The 26,405-nt window shown below is 40.9% G+C and overlaps 1 protein-coding gene across 1 annotated transcript in view; it reads right to left on the minus strand.

Moving 5' to 3' along the window:
• SEC63 (SEC63 homolog, protein translocation regulator) overlaps positions 1–26,405 on the minus strand; it is a 100,480-nt gene that overhangs the window by 8,051 nt on the left and 66,024 nt on the right. The window contains exons 10-18 of the mRNA XM_073336936.1: positions 25,910–26,042; positions 23,829–23,921; positions 22,037–22,191; positions 21,242–21,389; positions 15,881–15,963; positions 9,089–9,148; positions 8,670–8,828; positions 4,537–4,695; positions 3,431–3,532 (exon numbers count right to left, since the gene is read on the minus strand). Of these exons, the coding sequence (XP_073193037.1) occupies positions 3,431–3,532; positions 4,537–4,695; positions 8,670–8,828; positions 9,089–9,148; positions 15,881–15,963; positions 21,242–21,389; positions 22,037–22,191; positions 23,829–23,921; positions 25,910–26,042 (1,092 nt within the window). The remainder of the gene's footprint in view (positions 1–3,430; positions 3,533–4,536; positions 4,696–8,669; positions 8,829–9,088; positions 9,149–15,880; positions 15,964–21,241; positions 21,390–22,036; positions 22,192–23,828; positions 23,922–25,909; positions 26,043–26,405) is intronic.

Below are 26,405 nucleotides of genomic sequence, written 5' to 3' on the forward strand. Positions count from 1 at the left end.
TAGCAATTGTAAGAGTAGGGTACTACTATGTGCTATGAATGTGTTGGGGCATCACCTGAAGAGGGCAGAGTTAAGGTTGTGTTATGGAGGTAGTGTGTATCGTTACTCTTCATTTGCTGGTTTTCAGAGATTTGAGCATAGGTAACTTGATGTTCTGAAACGGCACTAGGCATCACTGGGCAACCTTAAGTCTGAATTAAACTTTTTGGGTAGTTAATTTCCTATTTTTATTTAAAATAACTTCTCAGGTTTACAGCTCAGTTTTCCCCATTCCACTGCTGCTGGCTCCTTGGAAATGATTATACAGAAAACAGAAGACACTGTCTGCATATTAGTGACTTCAATGCCCATGAATCATCTCACCTCCCTGCCTATCCAGACAGCCCAGTCCTCCCTCCCCAGCAATGGCGGAGTGGGCATTGACAGGGGCCCCAAAGGTTGAGGAGCTGGGCAGAAGAACAAGAAACAGTGCAGCCACTGACATGGAGTTAGTGGGGGGGTGTATTTTAAAGAGGGGACAGTAATGGTGTGGACGTATGGGTGTGGGAGGCAGAACTGAAGCCCCCCTACATCCTACACTACACAACTCTGACCATGTTCCTTTCCTCCCTACGCTATCATGCACTGCTCTGAGCTCCATTTTCCCCCTAGAAGCAGAAATACTGAGGGGGAAAGGTGACCCTGATGTTCCTTTCCCACTGATGGAGGCAGCAAGAGGATCAAGGGGAGTTCTGGGTTCCTTCCACTGATCAGGATGCAGTAGAGGGAAGGGGAGCCACTGATGGAAGGGGAATTGTTGGGTGATGTGGGGGGAGGGGTGTATCTGTAGGGGAGTATGGTAGGAGTGGAAGAAGGTGCAGATGGCTCCATTTCTTTCCCCTCCATGTATGTCACAGGAGGAGAAGGTGCTATAAAGAAATGTATAATGAACTGTGTTAGACAAATGTATATTAAACATTAGAGAAGTAGATATATATTTAATAGTGTTATAAGAAAGCGTAAAAGGGAATTTTTCTGCTTTCTGTATGTGACTTCTTGACACAGCTTTCAAAGGTTGGAAAAAAAATCAAAAAGTTGGTTTGTGTCTTATCTACAGCAGATTCTTGATGTGTGGATAACAGGATGAAGTGAACCATACAACGTGTAATTTACTAGCAAGACAGAGTAGGGAGGATAAACACTGAGTGGGCAGAACTAACCAGCAACTCCAAGGCCATAAAAATCAAATAAGTAACAATAAGATAAATGTCATAAGAAATAATGAATACATAGAAACAATGCTTAAAAAAATAGATATGAGGTATCAATTGGAGTTTTAGCAGAAGTAAAAAGGTATTAAAATTGGTTTTAAATGAAATATTTATAATTGAGATAGTTTTAATAATTTGTACCTGTGCAATGTTATGAGACAATGTATAAAGGGTGTGTGTTTAATAAATGGGGGTGGAGCAACACAGGACTTATACCAGACTGGATCAGCATAGATCTGATGATGACAGAAAGCCTACCTATGCCCCAGGACTGATCTTTATGTTATCCTGATCAAACTGCTTTATGCTTAATTAATTGTCCTAATTTTTTCTTATTAAAGCTTTAAAATCAGCTAAGCTTAGTAACTGGCGTGGAGAGTGCTTTTAACTCAACAATACCCAATTTTTCCTGATGGTTCTGCTGTGTCCGCACTTTCGAGCTCCTTAAGACCAAACGTTCCCTTTGATAATGATCCCTTATTTGTTAAGGAATCATAGAAAGTTACATTTTTGGAAACCCAGTTCTTTGTTCAAACTCTACTCACCGAAACTGGGTTTTCAAAATTAGTGTTTGGATGATCCCTTACACTAAAGGTTTTGCCTAGGGGTGTGCTGAGCCCTCAGTAGCTGTGCCAGAGCACAGCCCTAGGTGGCAGAGGGGCAGACCCCTTATACTGCACCATCTCAACCCCCTACTGTGGCCTGCACTGCTCTGATACCTCCCTTCACTGCTCCAACCTCCCCCCCCCCCCCCATATTCCCTAGCTCTTCACCAAATCAGTTGAGAATCTGAAAATGGGAGCTGTGTTACAGTTAACCCCTTGACCAGATGACTCAGTGACTTGCTTCCTTTCATCACATTCAGTCCCATTATTCAGGAAACAGGCAAGGAGCAGGAGTCATGATTACACTGCTGTAACTTCTTACTAGATTCTTTCATCTTCCCTCTAATTAATGCTGATTGCTTTCACAATACTTCTAAAGTAAAAACCAGACTCCCTGTGGATTTTAGAGCACTTGAAAATATTGGCTCTTAACCCAGAAACTTTAGTCTTCAGGCAAAACTTCCAGAAGGAGCCCCTTCAGAATGAAGACAGAAAACAACTAACGTGCACAACACAGATTCTATCAAAACTGCAAAGGGTAAGGCCTGAACTCATAGTACATGCATGTTGCTTAGGTAAATGCTCAGCATGTCATCTTGAGCTACCCAGTTAGAGTGAACAAAGGCTGATTGAAAACCCTGCAGCTTGTAACAAGCTCTAGTCTTGCTACACATGCACGTTTCACTCTTTGGCTGGTCAGTATGGCTCCAGCTGACCTGTCTAAATTTAACCTTCAATAACTTCTGAACTATTGCTTCCCAAAAGAGGCAGTGGGGGCCATACACTAACGGAGTTCAATTCTGAGCAGGTGAGATCAGTTTGGGGAGGATTACAGTCAATCAGCCTCACGTGTACAGAGCAAAACCCCTTTAGAATCACCAGGAGATTTTTGTAAACATTTAACTTTAAGGGGGCTTTATCTTAGGGACCCCGTTGCTCAAATAACCCCAAATTGGACCACTAATACTACCCTATATTCCCATAATGTACACTAGATTTCTAGATATGAGAGACATCATAGGGATTTTAGACTATTTAGGATAGTCACTTACTGTTTGAAAGATGACTATCAACCTTAACTATAGCAGAACTGCTGCTCTGCTATACCACTCTATAGAGAGAATGGGGAATGACAGAAGGGTTATAAGAAGTCACCATCCAAGAAGAGCTCTCTGCAGCAGATCTTGACAGATATGGTTTTGTGACCAAATTATATGCAATAGCTTAGCTGGAGGAGAACAAAAGTTGAATGCAGAAGTTTTATATCATTTCTGCTCAACAGGGACTTGGGAGTTCACACATCGAAGTTTGAGAATCCAGTGAAAAATTCAGTTTTCAAAAAAGCTATACTGGAAGTTTTTTTTTAATATATTAAAAATATATATTCTATATAATACATATATATAGAAAGAAAGTCTCAAGCAAACCAGCAATTTTGCTCTGTATAAATTAGCAATTTTAAAAATTAGAATTTTAACTTTAAAACAATATATAAATTCTAAACTATTAAGTTGTATACTTTGGTTGCATTAATTCCCATTTGTCACAGCTCTAATAAAGTTCACTGTTGCTGACCTCGGGAAAGTAAAGACTGTAAACAGGATGTGTTATCTTTGATTTGGTTTCCAGAAGGGCCCGCTCCTTTCGCTGTATACTTTGCTGTAGTTCTTGCCACTCCTGTTGAAGACAACAAGGATTTAAAGAGTTACTTTAGTCATCTCTTCTCCTATTAAAAATGAAATCCCAGCACATCAAGAACAGCACACAGACAGCATGGTAAATGTGTGTGCTAAGCTTTGTACAAAAAACAGGCAAGTGCAGACAGGGTTCAAGTTCGAAAGCCTGATGCTTAAAAATCAAATGGCAGTGAAATACATGAGACCAGCCAAATGGACACTTCTGAAAATGTGCTCGCTCCTTGTAAAAATCTGCAAAGCCACTACATTATTCTCCTTCAAATCACTCTTCAAAACTTACTTTTTCAATGTCGCCTACAAAATACTCATCAATGGCTAAGCAGTTGGTTGGCCACGACCATTGTTCACTACACTTAATTATCGCACTACTACCTTGTGCTCACCCGGTTTGTTGCATCCAACTGTTTTCTCTTATCTTATACCTAGATTGTAAGATCTCTGGAGAAGAAGCCACTGTTTTGTGTGTGAGACCCTAGCACAACAAGCCTCTTGGAGCTAATACAACCCAAATTCACAATAATTCTAACTTACCAAATGTCATATACAAACATACATACACACACACTTCTCCCACTGCTATGTGTGTGGGATGCATTGTACAATGCATAATAGTTAGGTGTGTCAAGGATTTAAAATTTAAGGGGAGGTTTTATATTGAAATCTCACAGCATCAAAGTTGATTAACTGTCAAATTAAGTTGAAAAACTTTAGTACATTCTTCCGCTAAAATTGAAGTTTTCATTTCTCTTGTTCTGTAATTTTAACATCTCTCTTTCTTTTCTGTAAGGAAACACTGCACTAAGGGACATGCATCATGGCAACCTCACACTGGAAGAAGACGACTTAATACGACTTTCTCCTGAGAGAGTTGATGCTACTACTTCATCCTTGTGTTGTTCAGCCTGAGGTGGTTGCTAAAGAGATACCATGTTTTCCCCACAACTCCAGAGGCAAAATCACCCTTCACCACAAAGTGAGACTTACAGCTTCATCGTCTTTGTTTTGTTTCTCATCTTGTTCTCTGTCGGAGTCTCTTTCACTTCCATCATCTCTTTCACTTTGAGAGTCCCTGTTAGTTTCTTCTTCATCAGACTCACTTCCTTTATCAGAAAGTTCCTCATCTTCCTCCCTTATTACAACTTCCTAAACAAAAACAAAACAATCTATTATTCCCATGGGCAGCATTCCTGTGCTCCAAGTCTGAAGGCCATGGGCTCTTAAGTCCCACTTGAGGACTAGTGCCTAATATGTGACACTGCAATGCCATGGGGTACTGCATTGTTTCAGATAGGGTTCTTTGAATGAAATGTAAAACACATTTCAAGACCATTTCTGGTTGATATACAGGGGAAATTAACATCCTAAAGTACTAAAAGAGTTGCGATATCAGAGACAGTGATACTAAAAGACTTAATAGCCGTTACATTTGTCCACTATTTAGGAACTACTGATTTTTAGTTCACTATTGTAAGTCCCCCATTATACACACTTTTCATTACTAAAATGTGAAGTGCTCTAAAAATCCAGTTCTGTATTCACCTTTAAGGGGAGTCAGGGCCCAGTCTACCCATGATGGGTGTAAGGGGAGAAGCCCATCTCAGCCCACCTGTAAGTAATTTATTGCTTAAGTGGCTGGTTGGCATCTAATTGGCTAACAAGCACGTGGACCTGATAAAAGGCTACCAGCACTCAGGTGTTCCTAAGGGAGAGGAGCTCCCACAGAACAGAGCAAGAGAACACCAAGATAAGGAATTTAGGGAAGAACTTCCCACATAGCTGTCGGGGGCCCAGCCTGCAAGGAGCTTTGTGCTGCCTGGAAAAAAGCGGCAGTCAGGAAGGCCATGAAGAGGCCCTGGCTCCATTTAAGGAAACAGGGTTGAAAGTGTCTTGCAGATAAAGTGCCTGAGAGTGGGATGAATTCAGGCAGGACTGAAACTCAGATGAAATATGTCTTCCAGGTAAGAAGCCTGGGTAAAGGACTTACCTGAATTTATTACATTTTCCATTAATAAGTGATTCCCTCTAAAAAGGACATTGATAATAAAATTAGCAAGGCTTTTATGTGATAACCTATTCAGGAAAATTAAGGCAGGGCACATCCATAGCAAAGCACATGGCCACAAGGGGGTGAGCAGGGACAGCACACACCTTTCACACAGCAATACATCATTTGAAAGAGAACCATCTCTTCTCCTCCCCCATATCATCTACAACATTAATGTCACAATCTAATTGAATCTCTTTAAGAATTGGTGTCTCAGTTGTGTTTGTCATTCCCATAGTATTTGGGCTAATTTTTTTATTGTGTTAAACAAAAATACCTTTTATCCATATGCTCCCAGTTAACTAACAAAGCCAGGAAGAAGCAAATCAAACCAGATCAGAGGGAGAGTTACTCCTTACACACACCTCTAACGTGTTCACAAAGAAAGAAAACTTATGAGGGACTTCAATTTGGGAAACACATGCAGGTCTCATACAGTCAGTACTAAAACACCATTAGAATTTCTAAAAGTCAGATAATTTTTTAACACAAAAATTATGGCACCCAACATGAGGTAACTATTGTGAACTTCACTGTGACAGTTAAAGATTAACTAGTCATTGAACTGAAAGTTGGTAATTGCCTTGGGATCAGTGACTGTTTACCCATATTGAATGTAACCAGATCATGGAGAATAGTCCCAACCAGTAAAATACACACAACATAGTGCTTCAAAAAGGGCTAATTTTCCAAAGTTGAAGAAAAGTAAGAGTAGAACTGATTGGGAGGAAAAAGGTGAATGAAAACTGGGAGTTCTTTAGTAAGACTTTGGTTAGATGGCCAAAAAGCTACCATTCTACAATCAAGAAAGACTTTGGGTAAAAGTCCATCCTGGTTCAATGAGAAAGCGAAGGCAGCAAATATATATAAAACAAATGCAAAAAAGGGATGTTGATAGCAATTGATATAAATTTTAAAAAAGTTACGGAATTGTAGACACTGATAAGGGAAACTAAAGACATCAAGGGAAAAAATCCAAGGCATGCAGGGATAAGGACACTAAAAAAAAATGTCCTTAAGTATATTAGGAACAAGAGAAAAGCTAACAATGGCCCATTACTCGAGAGACGTGGTAAAATAGTTAATGATGCAGAAAGGTGGAAGAAATCAATAAATACTTCTGCTCTGTATTTGGAAAAAAGTGGGATGATGTACATTCCAGTCCCCTAGTAACTAAACAGGATGTTATTTAACATTAGCCAAGAATAAATATTCTAAAATCAGAAACCCTGGACAACTTACATCCAATAGTCCTAAAGGAGTTGGCTGTATAGATCTCCGGCTTGTTGACATTAATTTTTAATAAATTTTGGAATACCAGGGAAATTCCAGAAGACTTGAAGAGTGCTAATGTGACAATATTCAGAAGATGGGAAGCAGCATGACCCAGGTAATTATAGGCCAGTTAGTCTGACATCAATCCGGGCAAAATAATGGAAAAGCTGAAATGGGATTCTATTAACAAAGAATTAAAGGATGGGAATGTAATTAGTGATGGTCAACAAGGCTTTATGGAAAACAGGTCTTGTCAAACAAACCTGATTTCATTCTTTAAAATTAAAAGTTTTGTTGATAAAGATAACTGCACAGATGTAATACAGTTAGACTTTTGTAAGGGGGTTGACTTAGTACTGTATGACATGCTGATTAAAAGTGAGCACCATACGCTATTAATAAAGTATGTTAAATTGATTAAAACTTGTTAACTAACAGACCTCAAATAGTAATTGCTAATGTGGAATCATCATAGAATGGAGATGCATCTAGTAGAGTTCAACAGGGATCAGTACTAGGCCCAATGCTATTCATTACTTTTATCAATGATCTGGAAGTAAATATAAATTTATAGCTGATAAAATTCAGAGATGACACACACAGTGATGGAGTGATAAATGACAACGACAGGGCAGTCAGAGCGACCTGGATCTCTTGGTAAGCTGGGCCCGTTCAAAACAAAGTATTCTAACACAGCCAAATGGAAGGTCCTACACCTAGGAACAAAGAATGTAGCCCAACCTACAAAATGGGGGACTGTATCCTGGAAAACCTCTGAAAAAGATGTAAGGGTCATAATGGACAAGTGACTCAGCATGAGCTCTCAGTGTGGTGATAAAGCAAAAAAGGCGAATGTGATCCTTGGATATATAAACAAGGGAATAGGAAGAGATGATTTTACTTCTTTTACTGATGAGAACAACATTGAAATACTGCATCCATTTTTAAAAGTATGTTGAAAAATTGGAGAGGGTGCAAAGAGCCCCAAAAATTATTTGAGAGTTGAAGAAAATACCTTACGCTGAGAAATTTAAGGAGCTCAATCTGTTTAGTTTACCAAAAGAAGATTAAGAGGTGACTTGATTACAGTGTATAAGTACCTCCCAGGGGGAAAATATCAGGTACTAAAGGGCTCTTTAACCTAGCAGAGAAAGGCCTAACAAGGATCAGTGGCTAGAAGTTGAAGCCAGACAAATTCAAAGCAGAAATTAATCAAATTTTTAATAATGAGGGTGATTAACTACTGAAACAAACTACCATGGGAAGTGGTGGGTTCTTCATCTCCTGAAGCCCTCTAATCAAGACCGGATGCCTTTTTAGAAGATATGCTTTAGTCCAGAGGTGGGAAAACTTTTTGGCCTGAGGCCCACATCTGGGCATGGAAATTGTATGGTGGGCCATGAATGATCAGAGTTCCCGGCCAATGGGAGCTGCAGGACCGGCGCTTGGGGCAGGGGCAGGGCAGTGTGCAGAGCCTTCTGGCTGCCCCTACACATAGGAGCCAGAGTGGGGACGTGCCGCTGCATCTGGGAGCCGCATGGAGCCCCGGCACATGTGGAGCAGGGCAAGCCCCAGACCCCACTCCCTGTCGGGAGCTTGAGGGCTGGATTAAACAGTCTGAAGGGCCGGATAGGACTCCCGGGCCGTAGTTTGCCCACCCCTGCTTTAGTCAAACACAAGTTCCTGGCACTCAATATAGGGATAACTGGGTGAAATTTAATGGCCTGTGATATATACAGGAGGTCAGACTAGGTGATTTAACAGTCCCTTTTGGCTTTGAAATCTTTCAATGAAATACCCCATTAGCTTGCTTTTGCTTCTGCTGCTTTGGCTGCTGCAATGGAGGAGGAGCAGGTTTCTTTTTCAAAGGTTTCTTTTTCTTTGATTTTGAAGCCTTCTTGGTTCCTTTATTCTTTTGCTGCCATCCTTTGTTCTTAACTTTGTTGGCATCTCCTTGCTGTAAGGAAACATGGTGGTTAAATAGTAGGCAGATTAAATTACACTAAATATTTTAACTTGAGGCAGCCATCTTCACATGCTTCAAATGTTTTAAGATATGATCCTACCTTAAAAGCTAAGTTCTACTGGATATTTGTATAGGTCTTTGTGAAAAAAAATCTATCACAAGTACATGAAAGAGTCACTCAATCTGAATGAAGGTTCATTTTCTCAACTAGGAAGCAGAGGCACTGTAATATAGTCTAATTCTCAACTTACCCCATCCTCCGTAGGTTGCTCTTCTGCTGCGCAGGTGGACTGTTCCTTTTCAAACACTTCCTGATTAGGGAGGAAATGAAGTCTTAATCTTTGTCTGTGCCAACCGGCACTGATGCTTAGAAAATTACACTGTCACTTAGATATTAAAGTAAATTTAACTAGACTAAATCTGAGGGGTTTTGTCCATTACTGAGAATTCTCTTTTCAGTGACAAACATAAGACACTAATTGACAAGTATGAAAAAGATTAAACAAAATTTGAATCCTTTGTACAGGATTTTACCAATACTAGCATAGTTCATCTATTAAAAAAATTCTCAGAATAATTACAGTGGTCCCTTGTGCTGAAAGATTTACAGTAAAAACTATGTTATCCAGCCCTGTACCAACAGGCAAGCTCTATAAATCAGCATTTCTGATCTTCATTGAAAGCCCAGTTTATAGTCCGATTGGCATAGGGCTGGCAGGCTCCCTACCTAGCTCTGTGTGGCTCCCCGGAAGTAGCAACATGTCCCTGCTGTTCCTAGGCGGAGGCACAGCTAGGCGGTTCTGTGCACTACCCCTGCCCTGTCCCGCGCGCTGGATCTGCAGCTCTTTGGCCAGGAATCGCAGCCAATGGGAGATGCGGGGGCAGTGCCTACAGGTAGAGGTAGCATGCAGAGTCGCCTAGCTGCACCTCCACCTAGGAGCAGCAGGGATGTCGCCACTCGTGGGGAGCCACCCGAGGTAAGCGCCGCCTGGACACCCCAACCCCCTGCCCTGAGCCCCCCCTGCACTCAAACTCCATCTCTCTTAGTTAACCAGAATTTTTCACTTACCAGCATCCCCCACACCCCCAACATGCAAGATTACAAAGCTTTTACTGTACTTATGCTGTACAGTGTGAAAATTCTGTATCACAAAAGCAAGCAGTAGTAGTAAAATGCAAATTCTACCCCAGTTACAAGAATATTAAGAAACAAACTCAATATCTAGCCTGTCATTCATGGATCCAGGAGCACAAATCAAGCCAGAAATATCAATGTTTACATTAGTAAAACAATACACTTTATCTGCCTCCCTCTATTAGCTCAGAAGTGTCTGTAGGTGGAAAAGTATTTTTCATTTTTTACTTACACAGAAAGATACTAGTTATCTGGCACAAAACAAATGCAGACATATAATTTGCTATAGCAAATTGTCCTATATTAAGAGGGCAAATGCGATTTACTGGCAATATCATGAACACACAGACTGCATGAAAAAATTGGGAGTTGCCAACAAACATTCAAATTTTGGACAAAGATATCTGTTCACTTTTTCAACCATGATAAGTTTAAACATACCATTAAACCTGCTTCAAGAGTTTTTTTGGACACAGCAGCCATGGTAAAAGTGACTGAATTTTACATTCCAGTGCATTGGTATTGCCAAGGTTATGGTGCATAGCAAATTCATTTAAGTCGCTGTACTGGTACATATTGTATTTGCCTAAACATACAACTATCCAAAACACTATTCACCAGTGAGATTCAATCTCCTCAATTTTATTTCATACATACATAATACAATTACACAAAGTTATGTTAAACATTATTAAGGTTGTAAAGTCAAGCACTCAGAAGTTAGGAAATGCCAGCATTAAAACTGTCGGTACAACCTAAATTCAGCCCCCTTAAGAGCGTGTATGATACCACCTTCAGTTTCATGATCACACACCAATGGGTTTTACAGGACCCCTGCCTCACCTCATTCAGAGCACAAAATGGACTTATGAACATCTATTCAATATTGTGTATTATCCTCATTGTTCAATGTGTGGCCCCTAGGCTTTATTTACTACACACAATTTGAACCCTGTTCTAAAGACAGAATTATTAATTTCCTCAAGGGATTTTCAATGGAGCTCATCATTACAGTATGTGCGCTTCAAACATTACTTAATTTATCTTGACAAAACCCCTATGAAGTGAGAGTATGGTTTTATCCCCATTTTATAGATGAAAGGCTGAGCTACAGAGAGATTAAGGTCAAAAGCATCCACTAATTTTGGGTGCCCAGTTGAGATATGAAGGACCTGGGTTTTCAGACTACATAGCATTGTATAGCACTTAACACAGTCAAGCACAGCTCTCACTAATTTAAACTGGAGTTGAGAGTACTCAGCTCTTCTGCTAATCAGGCCCCAAGGTATCATGCTGGGTGACAGAAAATGAGGAAAGCACAATTAATGACCACCCTGTAAGAAGTATGGTTTAAGTGACATGCCCAGCATCAGACAGGAACTCCATGGCACAGTCAGGGGTAGAATCCTATTCTTCAAGGCATCATTCAAGTTCCTTAACCATGAGACCCTCCCTTCCCTTTCTGCAAAGCCTTGCCTTATTCACTACACACCTTCCTGCTTCTGCTGAGGCAGGGGTCTTACAGACAGTAGCCTCCTTTACTACACAAAGTTGATTCATCCCCAGAACACTGTGCACTGAATAGGGCAGGAGTCCTGTGGGAAAAAATAGTACGTGACCATGAAATGTATGACTACCATAATCCGCACAATGAAGCTGAATTAAGGTTGCACAGGTAATTACAATTAATTTATGCTGAACCATCTGTTCCACCTTGCATTTGGCTGTGGCACTGGGAGTACCTTTCCCAGGTGTGAAGAAGAGTGCTGTGCGGCTCAAAAGCTTGACTCTCCCCAACGGAAGTTGATCTAATAAAAGATATGACCTCACCCACCTTGTCTTTCCCATACCCTGGGATCGACATGGCTACAACTACGCTGCATATAAAGTTCCACAAAGTCATAAGCAACTGAAAACAGGGTCTTATAATGGGAAGTACCAGGCAACCTTAACAAAAAGCAGTGCTTCTGCATATCATAAATAGTATATTAGGCACTATGTACTGTAGCTGCCCAGACATAGTATGTTCAAAATCCCCGCTTTAAACGCGAAAACTAAACTAAATCTTAATTATGGAGCCATGACTGGCATCTCCATGCCTTATTTTGCATTCTTGGAAGATGTCTGCCCCATACTCTATTTTTTACTGCTTTATCAACATTTTACACATGCCTTGTAAAATTCTAGATGGGACTACTGTAATATGTGCTATACTGTACTTGTGAAAGAGCGGGATGTGTGTGCACAAAACTGTAGATTATTTTCTATCGTGCCCTGAAGACATCTAACCTTGCCCCAGGCAATACTATTGAACTGTATTGCAGATAGCCGCCCTGCCCAGGAAAGGTGCTTACTGAAAGACCATCAGGTAGAAGACATTACAGAGCAATCTGAAGACATCAACTTTGATAGTTTCTCAACTGCTAGCCCAATTGCCCAAAACAATGCATTTTCTACACAGAAGTGCCCTTTACATCTGCAGCCTATCAGCTTGGTCACATGGCAAAAGGAGAGACTGAAGGATGGAGAAGGACAGGCCACCTCGACAGACAAGCTGGACATGCAGAGGAATGAGATGACAGGAAGTGCTCTGTGTAACATTGTCTGAAAAGCAGACAAACTTCCAACTCTCAGAATGTGAGAGATCAGACTGCGGCCGGAACATCTCAGGATTGTTTTCTAAGATCTGTACTCTTTAAAGAATTCAGGAATTAAAGTAATTATGGTTTAAAAAAATCATTTGCTAAGCTGGTGTTCCTTGCTTTTGTGTCACATTGTCTGCAATGAAGTTAAACTAGAAGTCCTGGGTGACCACACCTAAATGAAACTGAGGGAGTATACATAAGCAACTGGGGGATGCAGAATAAAGCAGCCAGACTGCTTAGTGGCGTTAGTTGTAGACAGCACATTAAACCAATCCTTTATATATTGCTGCATCTTTTAAATTCACTTCTGGGTACAGTTGAAGGTGTTGATACCAATCTTTAATATTTGACATGTTCTGGGTCCTGGCTATATCAGAGACTGCTCTCTTATCATGCACTGCAACAAACAGTTGTGATCAGATCACGTATTCCAACGGTTCAAAGATATAAACATTTAGGTGCTACCAGCAAGGCATATTCAGTGGAGGACTCTAAAGTTTGCTCCTCTGTTGGTCTGAGGATGCCAAGGTGTTTTAGGTTTGAGGCATAATGCAAAGCTCCATTTATGCTCGATTTTGACTGAAGGGCGGAGTCATGCATGTTTACACTCTGGGGCTTGTCAGGTGGACAATCTCTTTAGTTTCAGGGGGCTCAGGGTTTAAACCTGGAAACAACGTTAAGGATATTTTTAAAAAACTGAAAAAATTTCAAACATCACGCAATCCAGATGTTTAGACTTTGAAACATAGCATCAACCACTGCTACCCATTCAGCAACTACAGTTTATCTTCTTTAAGGTATTCTATAAGGTGATAATATTTAGCTATACAAGTTATAGATTATTTCCTTCTATGTCCCTATATGTATAATTTGGCATCCTATTTGCCTCCTTCACTGCACATGTACTAGACAAAAGATCAGAGAGGTTTCTTTAAGGATTCTTAAGGCTATGTCTACACTAGAGACCTTACAGTGGCACAGCTTGTTCGTGTAGCTACTCTATGCCAATGGGAGAGAACTCTCACGTGGACATAATTAAAGCACCTCCAATGAGCGGCGGTAGCTACGTCAGAGGGAGAAGCTCTTCTGCCAACATAGCACTATGCACACTACCACTTATGACGGGGACACTTATATCACTATGGGGAGGTCTTTTCCCACACCCCTGAGTAACGCAAGTTTTGCTAACAAAAGCGATAGCATAGGCATGGCCTACAGCTATTTCTACACCACAATCTTAAGTTGACTTATGTTGGGTCAACTTACAGCCACTTCATTAACCACCATGGTGGCTGATGTCCACACCATCCTCCTTTGGTCACTGGTGCGTAGCCTCACCAGGAGCACTTCCACCGACTAAAGAGGGGCAGTGTGGGGGACTAAGAGCCAGGGCTTTCAGCTCTGCGCAGCTCCCCACCGGGAGCTCAGTTGTCCTCCAGGACATCTCGCCTCTGCGCTCCCAGCCAGGCGCAGAGTGACAGCCCCTCGGGGCTTCTTGCCTCTGTGCTCCCAGCCAGACATGGGGGGGGGGGCAAGTGGCGCAAGGCTTCTCTCCTTCCTGCTCCCAAAGAGGAGCTTGGGGGGAGCCGCCCAGGGCTTCTTGCCTACGATGGGGAGATCCGTCTGGAAGTCTGGTCAGCTGCCGTGCTCCCAGCAGGGAGCCGGGACCCTGGAGGGCAGCAGGGCTGCCAGCGGGGAGCCCAGGTGGCAGCCCAAGCCAGGAACCTGGGTGGCAGCCCAGCTTGAAGCAGAGACCGGGCAACAGCCAGGCTGGGGAGCTGGCTTTCGTGTTAATTTCACGGCTCAGGAACCATGAAATTGACAAGAACACCACCATACACAAAGATAAACTTCAACTTATCTTTTAAAGATGCACCTTTGCTACTTGATTTATCTATTAAAGTAACTTTAGTGTTCTAACTACTTAATTCAGATGACAGGCATTACCATTGGAATTTTTGATGAACTACTGCAAAAGCTATTTGTCAACATATCAGGAGTAAAATTACTCCATAATCTTTCCGGTGCAGGCTATTTCCTTTGGGCATGGACTAGTGTAGTGAATAGAGTGACCTGTGAGATTTCTAACATGAAACAAAAGTTTTGAGGGAGAGAGCGTTAACATTTTGACAATGGAAGAGCTTGATTCAAGAATGGTGTTTTTAGAATCATAGACTTTAAGGTCAGAAGGGACTATTATTATGATCGTCTAGTCTGACCTCCTGCATTATGCAGGCCATGGAATCTCACCCACCAACTCCTGTAACAAACCCTTAACTTATGTCTGAGCTACTGAAGTCCTCAAATCGTGGTTTAAAGACTTCAAGGTGCAGCAAATCTTCCAGCAAGTGACCCGTGCCCCATGCAGAGGAAGGCGAGAAGCCCTGGGGGAAAATTCCTTCCCGACCCCAAATATGGCGATCAGCTAAACCCTGAGCATGTGGGCAAGACTCACCAGACAGACACCCTGGAAAGAATTCTCTGTAGTAACTCAGATCCCACCCCATCTAACATCCCATCACAGGCCATTGGGCATATCTACTGCTAGTAGATCAATTAATTGCCCAAATTAGGCTATCCCATCATATCTCCTCCATAAACTTATTAAGCTTTGTCTTGAAGCCAGATAGGTCTTTTGCCCCCACTGCTTCCCTAGGAAGGCTGTTCCAGAACTTCACTCCTCTGATGGTTAGAAACCTTCATCTAATTTCAAGTCTAAACTTCCTGATGGCCAGTTTATATCCATTTGTTCTTGTGTCCACATTGGTACTGAGCTTAAATAATTCTTCTTCCTCCAAAGTATTTATCCCTCTCATATATTTATAGATAGCAATCATATCTCCTCTCAGCCTTCTTTTAGTTAGGCTAAACAAGCCAAGCTCATTGATTCTCCTTTCATAAGACGGGTTTTCCTTTCCTCGGATCATCCTAGTAGCCCTTCTCTGTACCTGTTCCAGTTTGAATTCATCCTCCTTAAACATGGGAGACCAGAACTGCACACAATATTCCAGTTGAGGTCTCACCAGTGCCTTGTATAACGGTACTAACACCTCCTTATCTCTACTGGAAATACCTCGCCTGATGCATCCTAAGACGACATTAGCTTTTTTCATGGCCATATCACATTGGCGGCTCATAGTCATCCTGTGATCAACCAATCCATTACCACAAAATTATCAAGAAACTAGCTCCTAACAAAACATTCTAAGTTATCACAATGCATTTGCAATTCATCCAAAGTTGTAAATACTTTGACTACTTACTGCCATTGTTTGCCTTGTTAATGTTACCAAAACAGTGACTAGCGATCCCACTGTAATATTGTTGCTGTCTTCATCATCCAAAACTAAGGTCAAAGAAAAGTGATACTTCCAGTTAACCTTTGTTTCTTAATCAGTTTCATATTTATTTTTTAAATTAAGCATTACTCAGTGACAGATAAAAGTGTGAGCGTAATCACAAGTCTCCCAGAGAAGATGTAACACAAAATAATCTGAAAATATTTGCAAGAATAAAGACTTTCATCTGCATCTTTAAACAGTCTCTATTACCTAGAATACATTAACAGAATGAGGAGCAATAAACTGCATAAAACTACATGAAGTAAACATTGAGGTTGTGATTTAACTTGTAGGAAAGTTAGGGTATTCAAAGTTATGGCTGCTCTGGGAATCATAACTATGTAGCATTGTATATTAAAACATAAAACTTTCATATTATAAAATACCACATATGAGCAAGGGGACTAAGTTACAGTTGTTCTGGGAACCATAACTATAATTTTCCTGATCTTTCAATGATTAATATCTCAATTTCAAAGGTGCATTAAGAGTCATGCACTTAATTCCTTTGCAAAAAGACAGGTTTCAGAGTAGCAGGCGTGTTAGTCTGTATTCGCAAAAAGAAAAGGAGTACTAGTGGCACCTTAGAGACTAACTAATCTATTTGAGCATAAGCTTTCGGGAGCTACAGCTCACTTCATCGGATGCATTCAGTGGAAAATACAGTGGGGAGATTTATATACATAGAGAACATGAAACAATGGGTGTTACCATATACACTGTAACGAGAGTGATCACATAAGGTGAGCTACTACCAGCAGGAGAGCGGGGCGGGGGGGGGAACCTTTTGTAGTGATAATCAAAGTGGGCCATTTCCAGCAGTTGACAAGAACGTCTGAGGAAAAGTGGGGGTTGGGGGAGGGAGGGAACAAACATGGGGAAATAGTTTTACTTTGTGTAATGACACATCCACTCCCAGTCTTTACTCAAGCTTAAGTTAATTGTATCCAGTTTGCAAATTAATTCCAATTCAGCAGTCTCTCGTTGGAGTCTGTTTTTTGAAGTTTTTTTGTTGAAGAATTGCCACTTTTAGGTCTGTAATCGAGTGACCAGAGAGATTGAAGCGTTCTCTGATTTTCCAAATGCAAACAGATGGAGATCGTACCAAAAGGACTGAAGGTAAAAAATCCATTACAATCTACCTACCACACAGACTATGCTGACAGCTTGTGCCACACACTCTCAAAGAAACTGCAGAACCGCCTGATCAACATCCTCTACAGCAAACAGGGAAAGATTAAGAATGAGCTCTCAAAACTGGATACTCTCATAAAAAAACAACCTTCCACACAAACTTCCTCATGGATTGACTTTACAAAAACTAGACAAGCCATTTACAACACATACTCTGCTTCTCTACAAAAGAAAAAGGACACTCAACTATCTAAACTACTACATGCCACAAGGGGCCACAACAGTGGTTCCCTCAACCCATCCAGCAATATTGTTAATCTATCCAACTATACTCTTAGCCCAGCAGAAGAATCGGTCCTATCTCGGGGCCTCTCCTTCTGCCCCTCCATCCCCACGAACATGATACAATTCTGTGGTGACCTAGAATCCTATTTTCGAGGTCTCCGACTCAAGGAATATTTCCAACACATCTCTGAACAACATACTAACCCATAGAGACGTTCCTACCAAGACTACAAAAAGAAGGATTCTGGGTGGACTCCTCCTGATGGTCGAAACAACAGACTGGATTTCTACATAGAGTGCTTCTGCCGACGTGCACGGGCTAAAATTGTGGAAAAGCAGCATCACTTGCCCCACCACCTCAGCCGTGCAGAACACAATGCCATCCACAGCCTCAGAGACAAATCTGACATCATAATCAAAAAGGCTGATAAAGGAGGTGCTGTTGTCATCATGAATAGGTCAGAATATGAACAAGAGGCTGCTAGGCAGCTCTCCAACACCACTTTCTACAAGCCATTACCCTCTGACTCCACTGAGGGTTACCAAAAGAAACTACACCATTTGCTCAAGAAACTCCCTGAAAAAGCACAAGAACAGACACACTCCTGGAACCCCGACCTGGGGTATTCTATCTGCTACTCAAGATCCATAAACCTAGAAATCCTGGACGCCCCATTATCTCAGGCATTGGCACCCTGACAGCAGGATTGTCTGGCTATGTAGACTCCCTCCTCAGGCCCTATGCTACCAGCACTCCCAGCTATCCTCAAGACACCACTGACTTCCTGAGGAAACTACAATCCATCGGTGATCTTCCTGAAAACACCATCCTGGCCACTCTGGATGCAGAAGCCCTCTACACTAACATTCCACGCAAAGATGGACTACAAGCTGTCAGGAACACTATCCCTGATAATGTCACGGCAAACCTGGTGGCTGAACTTTGTGACTTTGTCCTCACCCATAACTATTTCACATTTGTGAACAATGTATACCTTCAAATCAGCGGCACTGCTATGGGTACCCGCATGGCCCCACAGTATGCCAACATTTTTATGGCTGACTTATAACAACGCTTCCTCAGCTCTCATCCCCTAATGCCCCTACTCTACTTGCGCTACATTGATGACATCATCATCTGGACCCATGGAAAAGAAGCCCTTGAGGAATTCCACCATGATTTCATCAATTTCCATCCCACCATCAGCCTCAACCTGGATCAGTCCACACAAGAGATCCACTTCCTGGACACTACGTGCTAATAAGCGATGGTCACATAAACACCACCCTATACCGGAAACCTACTGACTGCTATGCCTACCTACATGGCTCCAGCTTTCATCCAGACCCCACCACACAATCTATTGTCTACAGCCAAGCTCTACGATACAACTGCATTTGCTCCAACCCCTCAGACAAACACCTATAAGATCTCTATCAAGCATTCTTACAACTACAATACCCACCTGCTGAAGAGAAGAAACAGATTGACAGAGCCAGAAGAGTACCCAGAAGTCACCTACTACAAGACAGGCCCAACAAAGAAAATAACAGAACGCCACTAGCCATCACCTTCAGCCCCCAACTAAAACCTCTCCAACGCATCAAGGATCTACAACCTATCCTAAAGGACGACACATAGCTCTCACAGATCTTGGGAGACAGGCCAGTCCTTGCTTACAGACAGCCCACCAACCTGAAGCAAATACTCACCAGCAACCACACACCAGAATCACTAACCTAGGAACCTATCCTTGCAACAAAGCCCGATGCCAACTGTGTCCACATATCTATTCAGGGGACACCATCATAAGGCCTAATCTCATCAGCCACACTATCAGAGGCTCGTTCACCTGCACATCTACCAATGTGATATATGTCATCATGTGCCAGCAATGCCCCTCAGCCATGTACATTGGTCAAACTGGACAGTCTCTATGTAAAAGAATAAATGGACACAAATCAGACGTCAAGAATTATAACATTCAAAAACCAGTCGGAGAACACTTCAATCTCTCTGGTCACTCGATTACAGACCTAAAAGCGGCAATTCTTCAACAAAAAAACTTCAAAAACAGACTCCAACGAGAGACTGCTGAATTGGAATTAATTTGCAAACTGGATACAATTAACTTAAGCTTGAATAAAGACTTGGAGTGGATGTGTCATTACACAAAGTAAAACTATTTCCCCATGTTTATTCCCTCCCTTCCCCACCCCCCACTCTTCCTCAGATGTTCTTGTCAACTGCTGGAAATGGCCCACCTTGATTATCACTACAAAAGGTTCCCCCCACACCCCACTCTCCTGCTGGTAATAGCTCACCTTACGTGATCACTCTCATTACAGTGTGTATGGTAACACCCATTGTTTCATGTTCTCTGTGTATATAAATCTCCTCACTGTATTTTCCACTGAATGCATCCAATGAAGTGAGCTGTAGCTCACGAAAGGTTATGCTCAAATAAATTTGTTAGGCTCTAAGGTGCCACTAGTACTCCTTTTCTTTTTTCAAAAAGAGGGAGAAAAAAATAAAGGAACAGCAATGAATAGGTTGACTAGAATATTGATCAGAAGACCTGTAGTACGGTCAGTGGACTTATGGGTTCATATCTTAGAATGCAGTAATGTTGAATATTCAGTCTACTGACTGAAAAATACTACATTTTTATTCTGGTATGAAAAATAAAAGTATTCCTCAAAGTTCTTCACACGTCCTTCACCTATAATTAAAAGTAGAAACAGTCAATCTGGGGAGGAGCAAAAAGGTTAAATCCTCCTTGGCACAACTTCTTAAATATCTGTATTTGTCAAATGCAAAATGTGCGCAGGGGAGGGGTAGCTTGCCAGAACATGAGGGGGTACAAGTTTGTCAAGGACTCTCTGACAATTATGAACACAACTAAACAACAGCACTCTGTGTCCACTAACCATTGGTAAAGGTAAGATACTGATTTGAAAGTGCATGGCATATTTTTTTTTACTTATTTTTACATTTTGAAACTTACGGTCACCAGATACATATGCCTTACCGAGGACCATGTATATGCCAAATCCAACACTAGGCTAGCTGAACAAAACGTGTCAGATTTTGGAAAACACAAACTTTGAAAGACCATTCTATGCAACTACAAATATATGTTTGTACTACCAAATATTTCATTCAGACCTTTACTAACATTAAATCTCAGCTTATCTGTGAGGAAGGTGACCAATGATCAGTTCACCTTCCACTGAAAGGCAGCCTAAAGGCAACCGTTTAACAGCACAACAACTTCAGACAGCAAGCGAAGGAGAGTGACATATACAATTGAAACTGTAGTGAATTTTTGCCAAGTACTACCTGGTTATCCCAAGCAGAATACACTCATCACACAAGGTTAACATACCTTCCCTCTCACAAAAATACCCTCAATTGTTTAATGACCTGGGTCTCGATTTAATGTCTCAAATAAAAAACTGATAGTTTGATATTCGGGCTAAGCACAAGCATGAAATCTTTGGCCACCCTTTTCTTTAATGTTACAAGGCAAAGGATACAAAGGTTTAAAAATAAAGAGCCACTTTAACCATTATTATACACTGCTCTCACAATGCTAAATCAAACAATTAAATGCTACATCAGTCCCTCTAGATGAAACTGCTGATGGCCTGGAAAACGCAAGATGCTTTAATGTACTTTGTTTTCCTCAAACTATAAATCGGAAGTGCAAGACCATGTCATTCAGGAAAGTCTGCCATTTTCCAGGTTACATAAGTAATGTAAGGAATTGGTGTTCAGAATCCTCACTGATTACTGCCAGCAGACTATCAAATTGTCAAGAGGGATGACATATACAGCAATGAAATGACCTCCCATCTTACCTTGTGGCTTTATATCTATGGTGATATGTGGAAAACTACCTAATACAGCCATAACTTCATCATATTTTTCATCTTCAAGGAAGTGCAGTAAGTTGCGGCGATCAGTTCCTTTCAAACTCACCATGTCTTGGATACTTTTGATTTTGAACTTGGTTAAAAAAAGAAAAAAGAAAAATACTACAAGAGAATATTCCACAAAACTAAACTCTAGTTAATGTAATCACTTGTGTATTCCAGCAGTACTGACACAAGCAAACTGTTTATTTGATTCATTCCCACTAAAAGGATTACAAACCTTGAAATAAAGTAGAAATTGAATTTGTGTTCCATTAACTATTACATTTTCTTATTCTGATACTCCTCCATAATCACATCTAAAATATACCTTCTTCAGAAATAGGTTCGGGAACTAGGCAATCAACTCAACATAGGTCTGGTATTTCAGCTATACTCTCACAAAAAACTGTAGATTACACTTTAGTAAGATCAGACTGTGCCCTCCAATAAAGTAAGCAAGATGATGTGTTTTGTCCAGTATACCTATCCCATGCTTAACCATACTACAGATCATAACTCCTATTACCTGTGGTGAATAGTCACTCCTTTTTATTTATAAAGCAAACAGTGATACAGTTTAAGGAACATAAAGCACAAGGACTCATGAGGTATTGCATTCCTGAGCAAATGCTTTTTATTCTGTGAACTATTAATAAGCTTGCTTAGTGAGAGACAGAGGTAGGTTAAAGGAGATAATGGAAAGATAAAAATGACTGAGTCTCATCTGTAGCTTTATACCTTTTTATGATTGGAAACTCGCCTAAGATTGTCCTCTTCAATGTGAGGGAGCTGCAGAAGGGGAGACTTGAACTGCTGAAGCCCTTGGACAGCCATCTGGGAAAGCTTCATACAGTTTTCCAAAGATCCCAATGATGGAGCACGGAACTCCCTTTCTTGGGGAGAATGAATTTTACAAGATGATTTTTTACGTTTTCCCAGTATACTCTGGACATGTATAATACACTACATGTTTGATCAAAATATTTTGATCAGCCTAGCAACTTTAAAAGTTCATAAGGAAAGCTGTACCTTACAGTATAAAGAAAATGTCACCATTTTCACATAGTTACCATTTGAGCCTACTATTGATGGCCATCTTGCTATAAAACTTATTACAGTATAGTTTAGCAAACAAATTAGTGCCTGTTAATTTTCTTTCTTCAGGTTGTGCCAAACTAGTCAAAGGGCTGTGTGAGAGGATGATTTCTTTCCTAACCATTATAGGTTGGTCAAGACATCAAGGAGAGAGGTGGGGTAGCCTGCCTACTGATTACAATCAAACAGTTTTCAGTTTGAATATTTAATAAAAGGATTAAGCAGCAGGATTACAAATTTCTGTGATAACAGAAACTAGTTTGCTTTAGAATATTTTTGCATAATCCCTCCAGAGAGAGGGTAGCATTTTAAAAATAATTAACTGAAACATTAATTTGGGGAGGTTATTGCTATTCTTTTAAAAACAACCTGGAAAAATATGCTTATAAATATACAACAACTCTATATACACATACCTTGTGAAGCTTAATAAGGGCCCTAACCATAGTTGGGTGGAGGTGCACAAAGGAACTCGTTATGCTTTACCAGTGTTTTTTAAACCACAAATAAAAAAAGAAAATGCTTGTAATGTTACAAATACTTATATATGATTCTTCTCTTGCAGAGTATTTTTAATACTTATATTAGAAGGAGAGGACAGAGCACTTCTAACTGAAATGCTGACTAGACCTTAGAGTCACCAAAGGGGTGAGATCAGATATTGAGGGTGCATCTCAGGACTTGTTATTTTCCGAAGATCTGTAATTCTACTATTGAATGGCAATGTCACAGTGCATTGGAGATATGGGGTCATCAAGGAATAAAGTCACAAGACAGTGTAGGGGAGGGTTCTAACACAGAAAAGGAGGGTATTCAGCGCTTTGGTACACTTACACTTGGAGCTAGGTGTGATTCCCAGCTCACATAGATGTAGCTCTGCAGTGCAGCCAGGGTAGCATGGATGGTGGCTCAAGCATGTCGCCCAAATATAACCTACCTGGACCCCACTGGTATGTACTAAGGGTGGCTAGCCTGGGCTGCCACTCACCGCTGCCCATATTACCACACGCTAGCTCAATAGGAGATAATGCAATTATGTCTGCTTCCTAGCTCCAACTGTAGACACACCCTTACAGTGCAAATAGGGAAGTATGGAAGGTATAACTCTTCAGAAAGAGAACATAAGGCAGAGGTCCGTCAGAGTAATCTGCTGACAGGCCAAAAGACCATTTGTCTATGCTGACCATCCACAGGCACAGCTGCCCGCAGCTCCCAGTAGCTATGGTTCCCAGCCAATGGGAGCTGTGGAAAGCTACAGGCCGCAGGGACATGCCTGCCACCTGCTTCCTGCAGCTCCCATTGGTCAGGAACAGTGAAATATCTAACTGTACAATAGCAATGTTTTCCCATAAGCTCAGCAACTCCTTTAAGGACAGGTCCAATAAAGAGTGAGATTTTCTAGTTCAAATACAAAATATTAAGATTTCTTCCTTACCTTCACGGCTACGCGCCATTATTATTAACTGGCAGATTACGTTTATCATTTCTTGAAGTAAAGCAGGACACTTTTTCAGGATAAATTGTTGATCTGCAAGACGAATGATTTGATAAAACCCTCAGATTCTCTGCTTACTCACTGTTTTCTCTAACTGTGTGCACCCCACCTCTGTCCACTGTTATTTATAAAGTCACCTACTCAGTCACACCCCCTATTTCTTTTTCTTCTCTTCTCTCCATGCTATTGTTTAACATATATGTATTTTAAACCATAATGGGTCTGAATCTGCCAGATGCTGGTCACACTCAACTCCCATCGCCTTCCAACAATTCAGAAGTATTTACATAAGAAGTCTGACAAAGGTTACACATTTCAATAAAAGTCAGACAACAACAACAACATTTAGAATGTAATTTTAAAAGAACTTTTAAAAAAAATTACTCTTAAACGTTAGCTACTAAGGAAAAAAAATAGGCTTATGCTCTTTTTGACTCTTTCACGTCAAGGCCTGAAAGGTTTTTAATCAAAGTTTTTTCTACTTGTACTTTACAACAGAAATTAAATCATCATCAAGTTGGAAGAAACTATTGAGAACTAGAGAAATTATGACATCACAAGAATCAGTAGACTGAAAATGGAGCAACTGAGAGGGAAAGGGATTTTTAGTCAGACTATTTAAAAAAGATGTTTAGTTACACATATAGTAACTGTCAGCATAGGCTACAGAAAGTCTAGGGGAATCTGAGGGTACGTTTACACTGATAAAACTCCACAGAACCGAGCTTCAGAGCCTAGGTCAGTTGACTTGGGCTCACAGGGCTCCAGCTGTGGGGCTAAAAATGTGCAGCGTAGCGGTTCAGGGTTGGGCTGGGGCTCTAAGACCCCACAACGGAGGAAGGTCTCAGAGCCTGGGTTCCAGCCCAACCCTGAATAGCTATGCTACAACTTTATAGCCTGTCAGCCTGAGCCTTGCAAGCCCAAGTCAGCTGACCTGGGCCAGCCAGAGGTCTTTTTATCATCGTGTGGACACACACTCAAAGACTATGTGGTCCAGGTAAAAATGCCAGAAGCGTCTGAATATCCAAGGTATGAAATATTTCTTCAGTTTTGGAAGAATGAGGCTTCAGAAAGAACACTGGGAGATGAATAGTCAAGTTGAAGTAGACATGGTTTATTTTGAAACAGTTATCACATAGCATATAGATTACTGTGTGTGACACATACTGCCACCCCATAAAATACCTTTTGGGGACCATATTGTAAGTTTATATTTCTGTGGGCAGATATTGTATGCAACTCAGGGGTGGGGAGGGTTGCCACAGCTCCACCAAGAGATAAAAACATGGAAGAGTGATTAAGGTAAAACACTTAGGTTGTAAATCTCAATAATAAGATACCACCCTATGGGGAGCCTTGCATAAACTGGTTCAAACTAGGTTTTCCAGAGACCAAAAAACTAAAAGGATTTTTGATATAAAAAAAGCTGGGTTTAAACTGACTCAGGGCCTTCTTTCTTATCCAGCAAATGGACAGGCCCTTCTGTCCAAGGCCTTCTACCCTTGTGGAAGGGTTGGAAGGACTTCGACCTAGTAGGGCCATGGTGGGTGGCCTCTGGTAAACTTTTAGCATGCATATAGGAACTTTTAGTGTTTTTTGTATGTTTTCTCTATAATGCTTTTACCTTAAGAATAAAGGTGCCTGCTTAGAAAAAGCAGTGTGGTAATGTTTAACTGCTAGCAATACAACATTGATAGCCCTCAAAAAGAAAGCAAAGCATGAGCAGACTGGCTTGCTGGGGATATCACAGTGCAAGACAGGTGGCTGTGCAGCTCCCAGTCAGAAGGGAGAGAGATGCAGCTTTCCACCTGAGGAGACGTGACAGCTGGAAAGCCTAAAACATTAAAACAGATGCCTCAAGAGGGACCAAGAAGGGGGTGGGGGTCAAAGGTGCAGTTAACCCTGAAACTGACAATGTGCAAAAACTGTCTAATTGGACTAAAACAAGTAAATTTACGAACAAGGCAACATGTGATGTCTTTATTCCTAAAGAGCCTTTCTAAGAGGAGAATCATAATTACCTTCTTCAAGCGTCTCAGGAATTTTCATCCTGGCAAGATGAGCCAGTAAGAGAACTCTAGCCTTCAAGCTGTAAGGGCAGGTAAGCGGAGGCTCATTCTTCTTTAAATTAATGCTACCAAGTTCTCTGATTAGCTACAGGAAACAGAACAATTACAAATACAAATGGCTATTTTAGTACCAAAATGATAAACATAGCACAAGGAAAACAGCTTGTATCAATATACAGACCTTATATAAAAATTTAAACTTAATATTTCAAATAGGTTTCATCTTGATAAACTTAAGTAACTGTTCTATGTCAAGATGAAGATTGCAGAAGAGCAGCTATTTGATTTATAGCCCAGTTCCAAAACCGAACTATACCTTAAATGCCTCGTTTCCAAGAATGAGAATATTTGTTTTTACATTAGCAAAGAAGAAACTGGGATGACGAAACTGATCATAAGCTTGAATTTATTTTTAATTTTGTTGACTAATGTTGAGTGATAAGTTTTG

The sequence above is a fragment of the Lepidochelys kempii genome, chromosome 3 (genome assembly GCF_965140265.1).
Source record: "Lepidochelys kempii isolate rLepKem1 chromosome 3, rLepKem1.hap2, whole genome shotgun sequence".
NCBI lineage: Eukaryota > Metazoa > Chordata > Testudines > Cheloniidae > Lepidochelys > Lepidochelys kempii.